Here is a 14,586-nt window from a genome sequence, read left to right on the forward strand (position 1 = left end):
GGCTTCCCAGCACCCCCACCGCACCCCTACATCCACATGGGAGAGCCTTGCTCTGCTAGAGTTGGTGCTGATACAAAGTCCAGCCCCTTCTCCAACACACACACACACACACACACACACACACAGTCACCTCAGGTCTCCCTGATTTGGTGACTTTACTGAACATTGGGGAGGTCATGAGGTGGGTCACAGAGTGAAACACACAGAACACCTCACAGGTTCCTCTCTCTGCCAGCCTTCCATAGGAACCCCGACTCTATAAAAGTCCCCCACCCCTTTAAAAGCCCAATAGCCCTGCCCACTCTGGCTCCATGGGGTCACCTTCTACCCTCCAAGTAGACTGTCAGGAATTTCTGCTGAGCACACCTGAGCCTTCCTTGAATAGGATTCAGGGAGCATGCAGACCCCCCCACGTTAAAAAGGACACATCCCCTGAGCTGGCCCTCCTTGTTTGGGGTCCAGGTGACCACAGCTGCCTCTGGCCCAGGGACCAGGCTCCTCTTGTCTCTGCGCAGGCGTCTAGCACAAAGTTCTGTGTAGCGAGATGGCACATCGCGGGTAGCTCCTTAGAACGCACCACGTCTTTGCTTCTCCAGCCACACTTCCGAACACTCACAACCCTGGGGAAGGTGCCCTGGGATTAGACACATTTGGATGCTGACATCAGCCTTTGACCTTGGACAAACCACTTAAGTGGGCTGAAACTCAGGGCCCTGCCGTGTAAAACAGTCCTTATCTCACAGGATTGTCCAAGGAACAGAAAGAGAATGTTTGTGAAGCCGCTGGCACCTGCTGTCAACAAATGCCCGCTCCTGCCAGCGCTGTCACAGCGCCACGAGCGAGGCCAAGAGCGCCTGCTCACAACCAACACGTACTGCTCAGGTTTCCGTAGCGAATGGGGGACCAAAACAGTCGGTACCCCCTTCCTCCAAGAACTGCTATTCCAGCAGACACACATCCGCCAGCTCGCGCACAAATAGAATCATAACCTATTTGTGTGACGCCCACTGAATGGAAAGAAGGGGTGGCGACAAGCAAGACCATCCAGGGGGACACCACCTGGGAAGGCTGCACTGAGAACATCATTTATCCAAGTGAGATGGAAGCAGTGGGAAGAGCATTTCAAGAAAGAGGGAAGGGTGTGTGTGGAGGCCCTCTGGCCACAGAGAGTGGATGTGTTTGAAGACACAGACAGACAGACACTGAGCAAGACCAGGTAGCAGGGGTGGGAAGTGCCTTGCGAGAGATGGAGGAAGCAGTCCAGTCATCTGCCTGCTTTGCCAGTTTGGGTACTTCTGTGTGGGTCTGCTAGACTTAGGCGGCCTGTTTGGCCACCATTCCTTGTTACCCACAGCTCTGCATTCCTGTGCAAAGGTCAGAAGTGCCCTTCAGAAACTGGTCCATCAGTCATAGGAGCCAAACCTTGCAAGGTGCCTGTCAAATCAATCAAGAGCACAAAGCTGGATCACGCTGGGAAGGCTCTGCATCACGGGGTATGACCAGGATCACCAGGGGGGCTGAGGACCTTTGTATGACAAGGGACCCCAGAAGCTGATCAGTGGAAAGCTTGGTTGCTAAGATTAGAACATTGGCCGGGAGTGTGGGGTCTGGTTTCGATGACAACACTTGGTCATCAAGCAGATAACAATCATCTGGTCAGCAGACTCATGTCCCCCCAAAGCCCTGGATGACAAAAGCACATTCTGTAGTTTCATCCATCTTTTTCTCCTTGTCCTCCTACCCCCACATAACTGATGCTGTATGATTCTTCTATGAAAAGGCCAGGATCTTGCTCTTCAGCAGCATCCTGCATTATGCAGCTTGCTCCATGATGCCCGTTTCTTTGCCAGTGTGGTGTTGCCCGACACGACACTTCTGGCATTTTCCCTCTTTCCAGCACCGTTATCTTCTTTCCCTCTTTCTTTATACATGCCCGGGTTCCTCTATCTCGAAAATCCTTCTAGTTCTACTGTTTCTCACCTTCCTGGCCCACAAGTTTAACCTGGGGAGTGGGGAGGAGGCACAGAGACTGGCGTGGTAGGGCTCACCACTTCCCTGAGCCTCCCGCCTGCAGTCCGTGCCCAAATGTTTTCTAAAATCGCCCTCTGTGGGTTGCTGGGACATTCTGGTAAAACCTAACCACTTTCAGGGGGGTCTCCCTGGTGGCGCAAGGGGTTAAGACGCAGCACTATGAAGCTATCCACAGCCACTGCAGCACGAGTTCCATCCCGGGCCAGGGAGCTACCCACATGGCGCAGCAGACCTTTCCTGTCTCGCCCACTGTTCCCCTCAGCAGTGTATTTTGGTCAATCTGCCTGTTCTGCTCCCCACTCTGTCTCTGTCTCTCACCCCTCACACCTCTGGCCTGTACCCCAGTTCTTGTATGCATAAATAAATAAATCTTTTTTTAAAAAAAAACTAACCACTTTCAGTCCTTTCTCTACATGACACCACCTGCTTTCTACATTGTCTGGCAGCAGGGCCCCAAGTGCCACCTGCAGGCTGGGGTGTGGGGTGAATGTCACAGGTCCTGGATGACATGTGAGCAGACACTGGAGGTGTTTAGAAATGTTTCAAGCAACTAATACAACCCGAGGCTTGCAAATTGTTAATTTAATCTCTCTGGTCTTTCTTTTTTGTTATGTTTTACAAATGTATTGCTCAGCAAAGGATTAGAAACACACAGTCCTCCAGATGGTTTGAGAAGCCCCGTGCAATGCAAAACTCTTATTTAATTTACAAGAGAATTCATGGACAGGCTTCTGGAATAACAACTCCAATTCTGTATTAAAGTCTTGGCTTTCAGGTGACTAATTCCCAGGCAAGAAGCCCAAAGGACAAAGAAACTTTTTCATGCCATGAAACTGTGCTCCACACACGATCCAGGGGCAACCAGACATTTTAACTTGCCCAGTTTCTAGAGCCACCGGGAAAAGAGAATTCCAGCGACCAAGGCTGACGTCTCACCACGGGCTGGTACCACAATTGTAAGCACTGGCTGTGCGTTTCTCCTCAGGGTTGCTTCTAGAACTGTTCTGCACAAGCTGACCCTCTGGTTCTGGGACTCAAGTAGCTGCTCAGCCTCCTCAGAGAGGAGAAACACAGTTAAATGACTCATACGACTGCTTAGCAGGTCTTTCCTATACAAATATTTTTTTAACTTGGAAAAAGTTTTAATACCTTTATTTACATATGACCTTGGATAGAATGGCAATTTCAAAGGGTGAATGATAACCACATTCAAATTGGCTTCCCTGCCATTTCAGCATTTCCAGATTCATTGCATATCCAGCCTCGGAGTTTCCTAAGCACCCCTAGGGGCTGAGCTGGGCTCACAGTGGGTGATACAAAGGCAAGAAGTCCCTGCCTTCAAGGATCCCACAGCATGGTGAAGGGGTGTAACCTCCTCTCAACCAGAGTTTGTTTCCTGAGCCCTCAAATTGCTATGTAATTTGAATATATCTTCATTGTACAGATGGTGGAATGTTCTGTGCAGTCTATTGAAGTTTGCTGAAGTGGGTTATAATTCTGTTTTAGCCAAATTTCTACAACCAGTGCCAAATACTCTAATTCCAAGTATTATTGTGTATGTTATTTGTGATGTTTCCCTATTTTTGTAAATGAAATTCTGACTTAAGATTTATTCCCTGTTTCTGTCTGGCTGATTCCCAGGAACCTCAGTATTGACAAGTTCAAAATTAAACTCACATTTCTCTGCCACCTCAGCTTCTCCTCCAGCACAGTCATCTGAGCAAAGGCCAGATGACCAGACATCCAAATGTTTATGCCTGAAGCCTGCAGGTTCTGTCCAAATCTCCCTGTTCCTCCCGCCCAAGTAGAACCATTTCAAGAGTTCTACCTGCAAAGTGTTCTTGGAATCTACCCACCTCTCAACCCCCACTGCCACCCCACAGGGTCACCCCAATGCCTATTCCTCTCCCTCCACCTCCCACACTCCTCTCCCTACCCACCCTGTCTCCTGATCACCCTCCAATCTCCATGCTGCTTCAGAGGTGAGCTCCTAAAATGGCAATTGAAGCCTGTTTGTCTTTTCAAAAACCTTCAAATGTGTCCTGTTTCTCTTAGGTGAGCAGGCTGAGATCCTATCTGGTCTAAGGGTTCTTCCAGGGCTGGCTATTCAGGAACTCTAGGTCTCAGCTTGCAGCCTTTCTGACCCCTCTGGCTACACCTCTGCCTCAGGTGCACCTGCTGCTACAGTCATTTTGCCCAAGGTTTCACCTCCTGGCTCAGGCCCACTGAACACCCATCTCTGCTCTCTCCTTCCCCAGGAACCTCAGGCCTCCCTCTGATGGTGACTTCCTGGCTGAGCTGGCCCTGTTTCAGTGACCGGCTAGAGAGCCCCGTGGAACATTCCAGCTGCACTCTGAGCTTCTCCCAGCACTGAGCACAGTTACAGTGAAATAGTTTCCCCACAGGGCCTCAGTCTGTCTCCTTCACAACCATAGTCCTACGTCTACACTACACAGGTACGTGGTAAATGTGTGTTGGCTGAAAAAGTGTGTGAAAATTTTACAAGCTTTGACAACCATTGATTGCTCATACCTGATCTCAACTTTAGCATTAAAAAAAAAAAAAAAAAAAAGCGGGCCTCCCTGGTGGCACAAGGGGTTAAGACGCAACCTATGACTTCTGCAGCCTCTGTAGCACGAGCTGGATCCCCCGGCCGACCAGGGAGCAACTCACATGGCACAGCAGACCTCTACTGACTCACTCGCTGCTCCCCTCAGCACTGTACTTCGCTCAATCTGTCTGTTCTGTTCCCTACTCTGTTTCTGGTGAATCCTCTCACACACCCCCCACACCTCAGGCCTGTACCCCAGCTCTTGTATGCATAAATAAATAAATCTTTTTTTAAAAAAAGAAAATAATTGTTTAAATTAAGATGCCCTTTAAAACAAACGAACAAACAAACAAACAAAAGAAAACCAGGGCCTCCCTGGTGGTGTAAGGGGGTAAGACACAGCACTATGAAGTTATCCATAGCCACTGCAGTACGAGTTCGATCCCCGGCCAGGGAGCTACTCACATGGCACAGCAGACCTCTCCTATCTCCCTGCTGCTCCCCTCAGCAGTAGATTTCAGTCAATCTGCCTGTTCTGTTCCCCACTCTGTCTCTGATGAATCCTCTCACACCCTGCACCTCTGGCTTGTACCCCAGTTCTTGCATGCGTAAATAAATCTTAAAAAAAAAAAAAGCAGCTGAATTCTTAGAGCTGCTAAGAATTGACAATTCTTAGTCAATTGTTTTGAACACATTTCTCCCAGAATTATTTTCAGCTCAGAATTAGACAGCCTTGGACACCCTGGACCTGGCCACCACTGAGAACGCGACTCCTGGACAGAAACCAGGGGTGCGGTGCCCCGCTGCCCGCACCCACCTCCACCTCCATAGAGTCTCTGTTGTTGAGTATCTCTTCCTGGAGCACCACGACTACCCACGTTTGGCGTCAAAACAAAACAGAAATGTCAGAGGAAAAACGATCTCTATCCACCCCTGTGTCTGAAATCCAACTATTTCCATCTTCCAAAGAGCAGTAAGATTTAACAATTGCTCTTTTATATTGAAGAGCAGCCTCCTTTCTCCCTACTCGGCTCTTCTTTTTTCCAAAGCAGCTGTTACTGAAATAAATGATTGTACAAACTCAAGCTCCTCAGACACTTTCAAAGTAGCTTTGGCTCTAGCTCCCAAATTAATCCAACAATCTGCCCTTTGAAGATCTTGAACATTCAGCTTGTAGGCACAGTACTCAGAGCAGCCCCATGGGGTCGTGTGGACCAAGACAACTCAGAATGACAGGGACAGATCACAGCCTGGCCGGTGCTTCACTTTAACCACAAAACTGAGTGCAGCTGTGGGCTGCTGCCGGCCAGGGCTCTGGGGGACCCCGATCCGTCACACAGAAGATGGAGATGACGGAATCCATGACAGCCCAGCGTGATCTGGCAGAATGACAGAGGCTGCGTGCCCTCAGCAAGTCCTGCAGCCTCACACTAACGCCCCAAAGAGAGGTCGAATCTATACAATGCCAAAACAATCAGCGAAAAAGTTGAAATTTTGGTCAATGTAGTTATTCGGTTTCATAAAAAACTAAAAACGCTGTCAGCTGATCCAATTAAACGCAAATAAAAAATCTGAATTCAAGTGAAAGCATTTTGGATGTACAGACACATGTGAATTCTGCTGCTTACCCCTAAAAAAGCAGGAACTTTCCATGTTCAATGTCGGCCCTGAGGCGCTCCTGCCAAAGCTATGAAACGTCCGCCATAGAACAGACAGGCCCGAAGCTGATGCTGCCGGAGGAGCCTTATCTTTGGAATTTCCCGACATCTGAGGGTTTCTCATTTTCCATTTTAGGATTGAAGACCTAAGTCCTTGTATTTCATTTCCTGGGGCTTTAGAGAAATGAAGACGGAAAAGGGAAGAAAGGAGGAGGAAGCAGAGAGGAGAGAGAAAAGGGGGACCTATAAGCATAGCAAGAAAACGCGTTTTCTCCAAGTGAGGACCCGAATCCGTGGCTGGACTCTGGCGGGTGGAAACCGGGGAGCGTGTCCTCTAAAGCGCACAGCCTGGCCATGTAACTTGAAACCTTCCTAACCTCAGAGTCCTTAATCTTTTCTTTCTTCAGCCTTGGCTTGGCTTTCCTGCCTCAGAGAGGGCAGTCAGTCTGCCAGATCCAGAGTTGAGCCTTTTCTTTTCTTTTCAAGAGATAGGCCCACAAGAACGAGCTTGTCCTAAGAGGACAAAGTGAACATCTTGCCCTAATCACCCCCACTGAACTATTTTCAACAGAAAGAAAAGGCAAAGCCAAATTCTTAAAACACAGCTGATGCAACCATATTCAAACTGGCCAAGAAAATATTCACCTCTGGATTGAAAATAAGTATCTTTAGCTGTTTTATAAAGAAAACACTGGAAGGCTGAAAAGAGCAAATGGCAGCCTGGAGAGAAAAAGATAATGGGGAAAACTGTTTTTACCAGGTTGGACTGTCTTCTCTGTCAGTGATGACACAGACATGAAACTCCAATCTCCCAGAACCATGCTGGGAGAGGAGCCTCTCTGGAGGAACAGCCCAGAGAGGGCGTGGAGGCTGCTCTGCCGAAGCTCTGGGCACAGAGCAGAAAAGTCACGAGCGCATTTAGGCACCTGGGCTCTGGCATTGGTTTGGAAAAGGATTTAGAGTCAAAGATGGAATCAAACTTCCTCAGAACCTGAAGAAGGAAGCCTCTGGATTCTTCCATAGAACTCACATGACTCTGACACCAGAGTCTGATAAAGCTAGTAGAATAAAGTCCTCATAGGCCAGTCCCATGTAGGCAATACTGAGACAAATATATAAATAAAATACTAGCAAAGAGAATTCAGCAGTGCAGTAAAAGAATAATAAACCAGGAACAATTGGGAGTCCATTCCAAAAATGTATAGATGGGTTAATAATTAGGGAACAAATTCACTTTTAAGAGATCAAAGCAGAACCATTGGACCATACATGGTTGCTGAAAATTTGACAAAATCTAATATTTCCTCTCCCCACCTGCTGAAAAAAAAAGGGCCTCCATGGTGGCCTAGGGGCTGAGTGAGTCTCAGTGTCTCAGTGTTAACCACCGTGACAGACTGAGTTGGATCCCCAGCCAGGGAGCTGATCCACATGGCACAGACCTCTCCTGTTTCGCCCGCTGCTCCCCTCAGCAGTGTATTTCAGTGGATCTGCCTGTTCTGCTCCCCATCCTGTCTCTGGTGAATCTTCTCATCCCCTGCACCTCTGGCCTACATCCCAGTTCTATGCAAAAAATAAATAAAATAAATCTTACAATAAAGGAATAATTCTTTAAAAAAAAAAAAACCCTCTAGCACGCAATCCTAATTTGTAAAACGTAGTAATAAATAAATAAATAAATGAGTATGACTACTGGAAAAAAAATAAACAAATATCCCCTTGGTAACAAAATCATATCTCAAATAACAGCGCTTGGGAGTGGGACACCTAGGAAAGTCAGGACTGGTAAGGCTGCCCGATGCTGCTGGCAGTATCATTTACCACTGTCCTGAAAGTATTTTCCAGTGTGATTTGGTAAGCCAAAGAATTTGGAGGTATAAGCTAAAAAGGGAAAAAGTAAAGTGATAATTCTTTACAGATATTATGGTTGTGCACATAGAAACTTCAAGAGAACCAACTGATAAACTATTAGAAACAGTAAGACAGTTCTTTAAGGAGTCTTAAAAGGATAATATACAAGAATAAATTAAATACAAGGATCATATAATGAGAAAAAAAGGTCATATTAATAATTACAAAAGAATAAATTTAGCAAATATATAGAACTTGGATTAGAAGTTGGATTAGGGCCTCCCCGGTGGCGCAGCGGTTGAGCGCTGGGTTGCGAAGCTGTGCGCGGCCTCTGCGGCGCCGGTTCGATCCCCGGCTGCTCCCCGGCCACCGGAGGAGGGTCCCACATGGCGCGCAGACCTCTCCTGCCGCCCGCTGCTCCCCTCAGCAGTGTACTTCGGTCCTTCTGCCTGCTCTGCTCCCCGCTCTGGCTCTGGTGAATTCTCTCACCCTCCCGCGCTTCTGACTGTACCCAGTGCTTGTATAAACAAACAAATAAACAAACAAACAAATAAATAAATAAATAATGCATGCCTCTTTAAAAAAAAAGAAAAGTTGGATTAACACATGTTAAATGTGTATAAAATTTTGTTAGTGACATATAGAGCATTTGGAAAAGTACATGAAAGAATAGTGAAGACATTTTTGAAAAAGGAAAATAATATGGAAATAAATAAATAAGGGGTTTACAATTATTAAAAAGGAGCTCAGAAGGTCATTTTTAAAATGTGTATATGATAGTATATGTAAGATGTCCAAGAGAATAAAGTGACTGAGAATTAACTGTGATTATTAGCAACAATAAGAAATTTCTGTAACTCTATTAGATAGTAAAACATGAGGTTAAAAATAATTGAAATGGTTTGGAATTAGAAAGAAATAGATACTATAATTAATAAAACAGAATAGAGCAAGAAAATAAAATTATAGTTAACATTTATTGAGCATTTACAATATAGCTGCGCTCTTTTTGAACTTATGTATAACCTATATTTAAAATCATATTCACAAACCTATAAAGTGGTTACTATAATTACCACCATTTTGCAAATAAGCAAAATGAAACCAACGCCAATTCAGTAGCTTATCCAATGTCACATAGCTAGCAACAGAACTAGTAAGTGTTCTACTTCTAGAGTCTTCTTGAAAGCTACAGACTACTCATCATAGCATTATTTGTAAACTGGATGTAATTTAAGCATCCATTGGTAGAGGAATGCTAAATAAAATGTGGTTTATCCACATAATGTAGAGAAAGTGGCAGTTAAAAAAGGAAAGCAGAAAAAAAGGTAACATTGAAAGATCTCGATGTACTAAGTAAAAAACAGTATACATAGCACAATTGCCTATCTAGAAGGTTATAATTTATCTGCATATACAATTCTATAACATGCAACTTTCTCCCTAGAAGAGAATATAGGAAATGATGATTTTTTGCAGGCAAAGGAACACTACCTGACAGGCCATATTGACAGGATAGGATCTATATTTCTAGAAGACTCCTCTGGCTGCTAGGGAAAGAATACACTGGGGGTAGGGAGTGGGTTCAACACGGCTAAAGTGGTAGCAGTGGAAGAGATATAGTCAGATTCAAGATCATGTTTAAAACTAGAAACAAAGGGCTTAGGTGGAATCAGATGGTGGGGGGGGGGGCAGTGAAAAGGACAGGAATCAGAGATAACCCCTAGGTTTCTGGTCTCAGCAAAATGAAGGGCAGCGCCATTTAATACGATGGTAATTCCTGAATATATTGGGAGGAAAGAGTTCGTGGTGACCTGGGTTGATAGTTTAGGTTTCAACATGTCAAGTTCAAACTATCAGATAACCAGATGGAGACCCAGGCAGGAGATGGTGATACAAACTTGAACCTGGGAGAGGGAGTTAGGACCAGACATACAGATTTGGGGTTCCAGAGCATGTAACTGAGATTTAGAGTCCCGGGACTGGAGCAGCTCATTTGGCGAGTGAATGGAGATGGAAAAGAACCTGCTCTGATCCCGGGACAGGGATGGACTGGGGAGGAGGCTGTTGTCTGCACATGGAGAGAGAGGAGAATGGAACCAAGGAGGAGCAAACAGGGAAGAGAACGACCAGGAAAGGAGGTGTCCTAGAAGCCAAGTGCAGACAGTGTTTCGAGATGGAGGGAGTCAACTTGTTCTTCAAATTCCAAGAGGTCAAGTAAGAAAAGGAGAGGGAACTGGCGATTGGATTTGGCAGGATGGAGGTGGTGGGTGGCCTTGGTCAAGGACAGTTCAAGGGCAGTTCCAGGATAAGGGGCAAAGTCGAGCCATAGTCAAGGAAAAGAAGAAATGATGACAATAAGTACAGACAAGCGTTTTGAGGAGTTTTGCTCTAAAACTGATTTCCAGACAAGTGAGTGTCAAACCAATTAGCACATGATAGGCGTGGACAAGAAATTAGATTTCAAGGCAGAAAATAAATTCCTTCCAAAGCACAGATTTTATTTCCAGGCACTCCCATGCTCTATTATCAAAGGTATGGTTTTGGTATTATAAAATAGGGTGTGCAGCTATGTAACTACACGCCTATACATTAAAAAGGAAACGGAGGCTTTGAGAAGTTAAGCGACTTGTTGAAAGTCACACAGACAGAGGGTGACAGGGCCCGGCAGCCCCAGGCAGTGTGCTTCAAGAGCCCATCCCAAGAAAAACACCACAGGAAGAGGCAAGAAAGATTCCAAAAGCACCACCTGCTAGTCAGGGGAGGTGGCAGAAGGGGCCTCAATCAATTAGCACCATCAGGGCTTGCCAGTGTCAACACAAGTTTCCATGCAACTATGGGTTTCATCTGAATGACAAGCACTTATCACCTCCTAAAGGCAACTCTTAAAAAGCAAATACTCTTTTGAGGACAGGGCATCATCAGCTCTCAAATTTCCAGGTTTAATCAATAAGCCACCTTGGGCCTCCCTGGTGGTGCAAGGGGTTGAGCACAGCACTGTGAAACTATCTGCAGCTTCTGCAGCATGAGTTCGATTCCCGGCCGGCCAGGGAGCTACCCACATGGCACAACAGACCTCTCCTGACTCGCCCGCTGCTCCCCTCAGCAGTGTATTTCAGTGGATCTGCCTGTTTTGCTCCCCACTCTGTCTCTGGTGAGTCCTCTCACCCCCCGCACCTCTGGTCTGTACCCCAGCTCTCAGATTGATAAATCCGAGACGGGGAGGACAGCCGGCTGCCGGGCAGCGTGCAGCCACGGGTCACCTACCTGTGGTCGGCACTGGGCTTGGGCCTCCCGTTCCACAGTCTTCTGTTCACAGACGAGGGGGGCGGAGATGAGGGCAGGGGCGGGGGTGGCAAGGAGGGCAGAGGAGGCAGGTTCCGTTTCTCTTTCCTGAACCTCATGCCTGGGTTCCCATCCTTGTCCCCTTCTCCATCGTGTTTGAACGTTCTCCGGGGTTTGGGCAGGGGGTTGATGAAGGGTTTTGGGGGATTGCCCTCCGAGCCCCGGCACACGCCATCCAGGCCCTGGTCGCTGGGCCTCCAGCACCAGCCTTTCCTCTCCTCCACAGCCTCCTGGGCGGGCGCCCTGGCCTCCAGGTCCCAGGGGTGGCTCCTGAATTCTGAGCCGCTTCCGGCCCCACGGGTCTCAAAAAGGGAGGGCCCCTCCTCTGTCTTGTCCGGCAGGCAGTGTGGGGAGTAACAGGTCCCCGGTAACTGGGGATCCAGCCCTGCCGAGCCGTCCTTCAGCGCCTGCTCCAGTTTCTTGACCTGCTTCTGCACGGAAAGGCTGTCGTGCTGAAGGCGCTGTTTGCCGAGCCTGGGGCACCCGGCCATGCTTGAAGCCAGCTCCCTGTCTGGCTGGCTGAGGTCCTGCCTCCGCTCCGCATCCTGGCCCCCAACTCTCAGCACCCCTTTGTTCCTCTCCTTCTCCGGGCTCTCTGTTTCTGGCCTGCTTCCATTCTGCGCCTCTGCGACCCGAGTCCTCCCCCCGTCGCTCCTCCTTCTCTCCATCACACAGGCCGGCAGGTAGGCCTCTGGCCCGTCCGCTTTCCTGCCAGCCGCAGGAGCCGGCCACTCCCTTTTCCCTTCCCATTCCGATATCTTGTCCTTTATGCTGAGGGACTTGTGCCGGGCCCCACCTCGTGCAGGCGGGCAGGGGTTTGGAAGACCCCCGAGCTGCTTCCTCCCAGCCCTGCTGGCTTCTTTTGCACTGAGCTCTGAAGCTGGGTCGCTGATGATCATGTTTGAGCTGAACATGTTCTTCGAGAAACAGTCCACTCTCGGCTCCAGCATCAGGCTGTGGAGGCTTTCTATGGGGCTTCTTCTGGAGGGTGAGTCCTGATCAGCCTCTCGGAAAGGAATGGAGGATTTAAATGGCTGCCTTCGAGGGTCTTCTCCAGCCCCCGTACCTTTCACCTTGACCCTGAACAAGAAAGACAAACACTGAGTGAGGGCGTCTTGGCTACTGCCCTTGGCTGGTCATACAAACTTGCTAGAACAAGATATAAATGTCATCTGCCTGTTGCAAACCACAAACATGGAAAACCACCGTTTGAAAGAAATCACTTTATGTTCTCCTTGGGGGACAGCATGGTGGAATGAAAGGACCTACTGGACATTGGAGTCCAATCTGACTTGGGTTTAAATCCTAATTCTACTATTGGTCAAATGTGTGACATTGGGCAAGTTGCTTAACTTCTCGAAATCTGTTTCCTCACCTGTGAAATGGGAATAGTAATAACAACACATATCTGACAGGGTGGCTGTAAACATCTGCAGGGGCAGCCCACACAAAGCATCTAGCAAGTCACGAGGGTGGCAGAGACGGTGGTTATCACCACTATTAGATTTTTCTCTGATGAACACAGAAGGGATTTCATGAGATTAAAAAAATTAGAGTCTAAGTTTCCTCTGCTTCTTTTGTCCACAGATGGGTCATTGTAATGACTATTTAAAAATTACAACTGGGGCCTCTCTGGTGGCCTATGGGTTAAAATCTCAGTGCTATCACAGCCAAGGCCTGAGTTCGATCCCCGGCCAAGGAGCTGACCCACATGGTGCAGCAGACCTCTCCTGTTTCACCCGCTGCTCCCCTCAGCGGCGTATTTCAGTAGATCTGCTTGTTCTGCTCCCCACTCTGCCTCTGGTGACCCTCTCACCCACCACACCTCTGGCTTATACCCCAGTTCTTCTATGCATAAATAAATCAATATTTTAAAAAAATTACAACTTCATCATAAGTCATGAAATTTTTGCTAATTCTGACCTCGATTCATTGTCTTCATTTGAGTGTCATGACTGGCTGCATTCAGGCTGCACCTCCTCCAGGATGGGAGCCCCACTAAACTGGCCTCTCCATGAGGATAAGGGGTTGTTTCATGGGATTTGGCTGCATACTTAGCACCCAGAGCAATGCCTGGCAGAGTAGGTGGTCAGTAAATATTTGTTACGTGAATGACAGGCAGATTCAGAGTTCATGCATAGCCTAGAACTGCACTGTTCAATAGAACAGCCACTAACCATGTGACTACTGGCTTGTTGGAAAAGTCATGATGTATTTTCCCATGTGTTCAAGCAAAAATGCGTCATGATTATGCCCGTAACCCAATATTTATCCATAAATCAAATTTATGGAGCTTCAGTCCCTCACTTGCACTGGCTGCATGTCACAATCACAGGAGCCGCATGTGGCTAAGGGTGGCCACCTTGGACGGAGCAGAGTAATATTCCCATCATTGCCGAAAGTTCTGGCCTAAAACATACATGGAGAGATATATGCCTCCGAATGTGATTTCAGGAGATCAGTGATGTTAAAAATTATTCTGAAAGGAAAAAGAGGTTTCAGCCAGTCTAAGCAGAATGGGGGCAGGTATGTGTTTGGAAATGCAATGTGGAGGTCATAACTTCACACGGTGACCTTGGATGTGCCAAAATGTGCAAACACACACGGACCAACTTCGACAGGCACATTTTCTGAATATACAGACCTGACTGTATAGGAATTCTGAAACCCCAATTAAGGATCACGGTGAGGGATGAATAATTAGCAATTTCACACATCCTGTTACTACTTTGCTTTCAATTCCAAAGACTAACAGTTGTTTATGTAAAGACTTCTCCCTAGATTGGGACATTAGCACGTAAATTGTGTTGCTGTTATTGGTTGCAGAGCATAAATTAGAAACGTGTGAAAATGCAAACACATTTTCATGTTAAATATGGCCACCAGGGCTGAATTCCTTATTTAAATAAACAATTAGCATTCATAACAGAGTGCCTCCAAAAGAAAAACACAAGTTTTAATTGTCCTGTCACCCTGTGGACACAAGCATGGATTCAGAGTGTAGTTGGAATCATGGTGCTAAAAGCAAGACAGAGACAGGACAGACACACAGCAACACAGCCCAGGTCAGTGCATGCTGAGTGGCAACTGATGCTATAATGTGTAATTCCTGGCAGCATGATGATATAATGTACTGATACCATAATATGTAAT

General features: G+C 47.1%; 1 protein-coding gene across 2 annotated transcripts in view; it reads right to left on the reverse strand.

Moving 5' to 3' along the window:
- The window catches only part of DENND2A (DENN domain containing 2A), a gene marked incomplete at its 3' end in the record, with an annotated part of 49,973 nt that extends 37,575 nt beyond the window's left edge, over positions 1-12,398 (reverse strand). For both annotated transcript variants that reach the window (XM_084229961.1, XM_084229960.1), the window contains exon 1: positions 11,356-12,398. In XM_084229961.1, the coding sequence (XP_084086087.1) occupies positions 11,356-12,383 (1,028 nt within the window). In that variant the 5' untranslated portion in view covers positions 12,384-12,398. The remainder of the gene's footprint in view (positions 1-11,355) is intronic.
- Positions 12,399-14,586: the final 2,188 nt, after the last annotated feature.

The sequence above is a fragment of the Talpa europaea genome (assembly GCF_964194135.1).
Source record: "Talpa europaea genome assembly, chromosome: 3".
In the NCBI taxonomy this organism is placed as follows: Eukaryota; Metazoa; Chordata; class Mammalia; order Eulipotyphla; family Talpidae; genus Talpa; species Talpa europaea.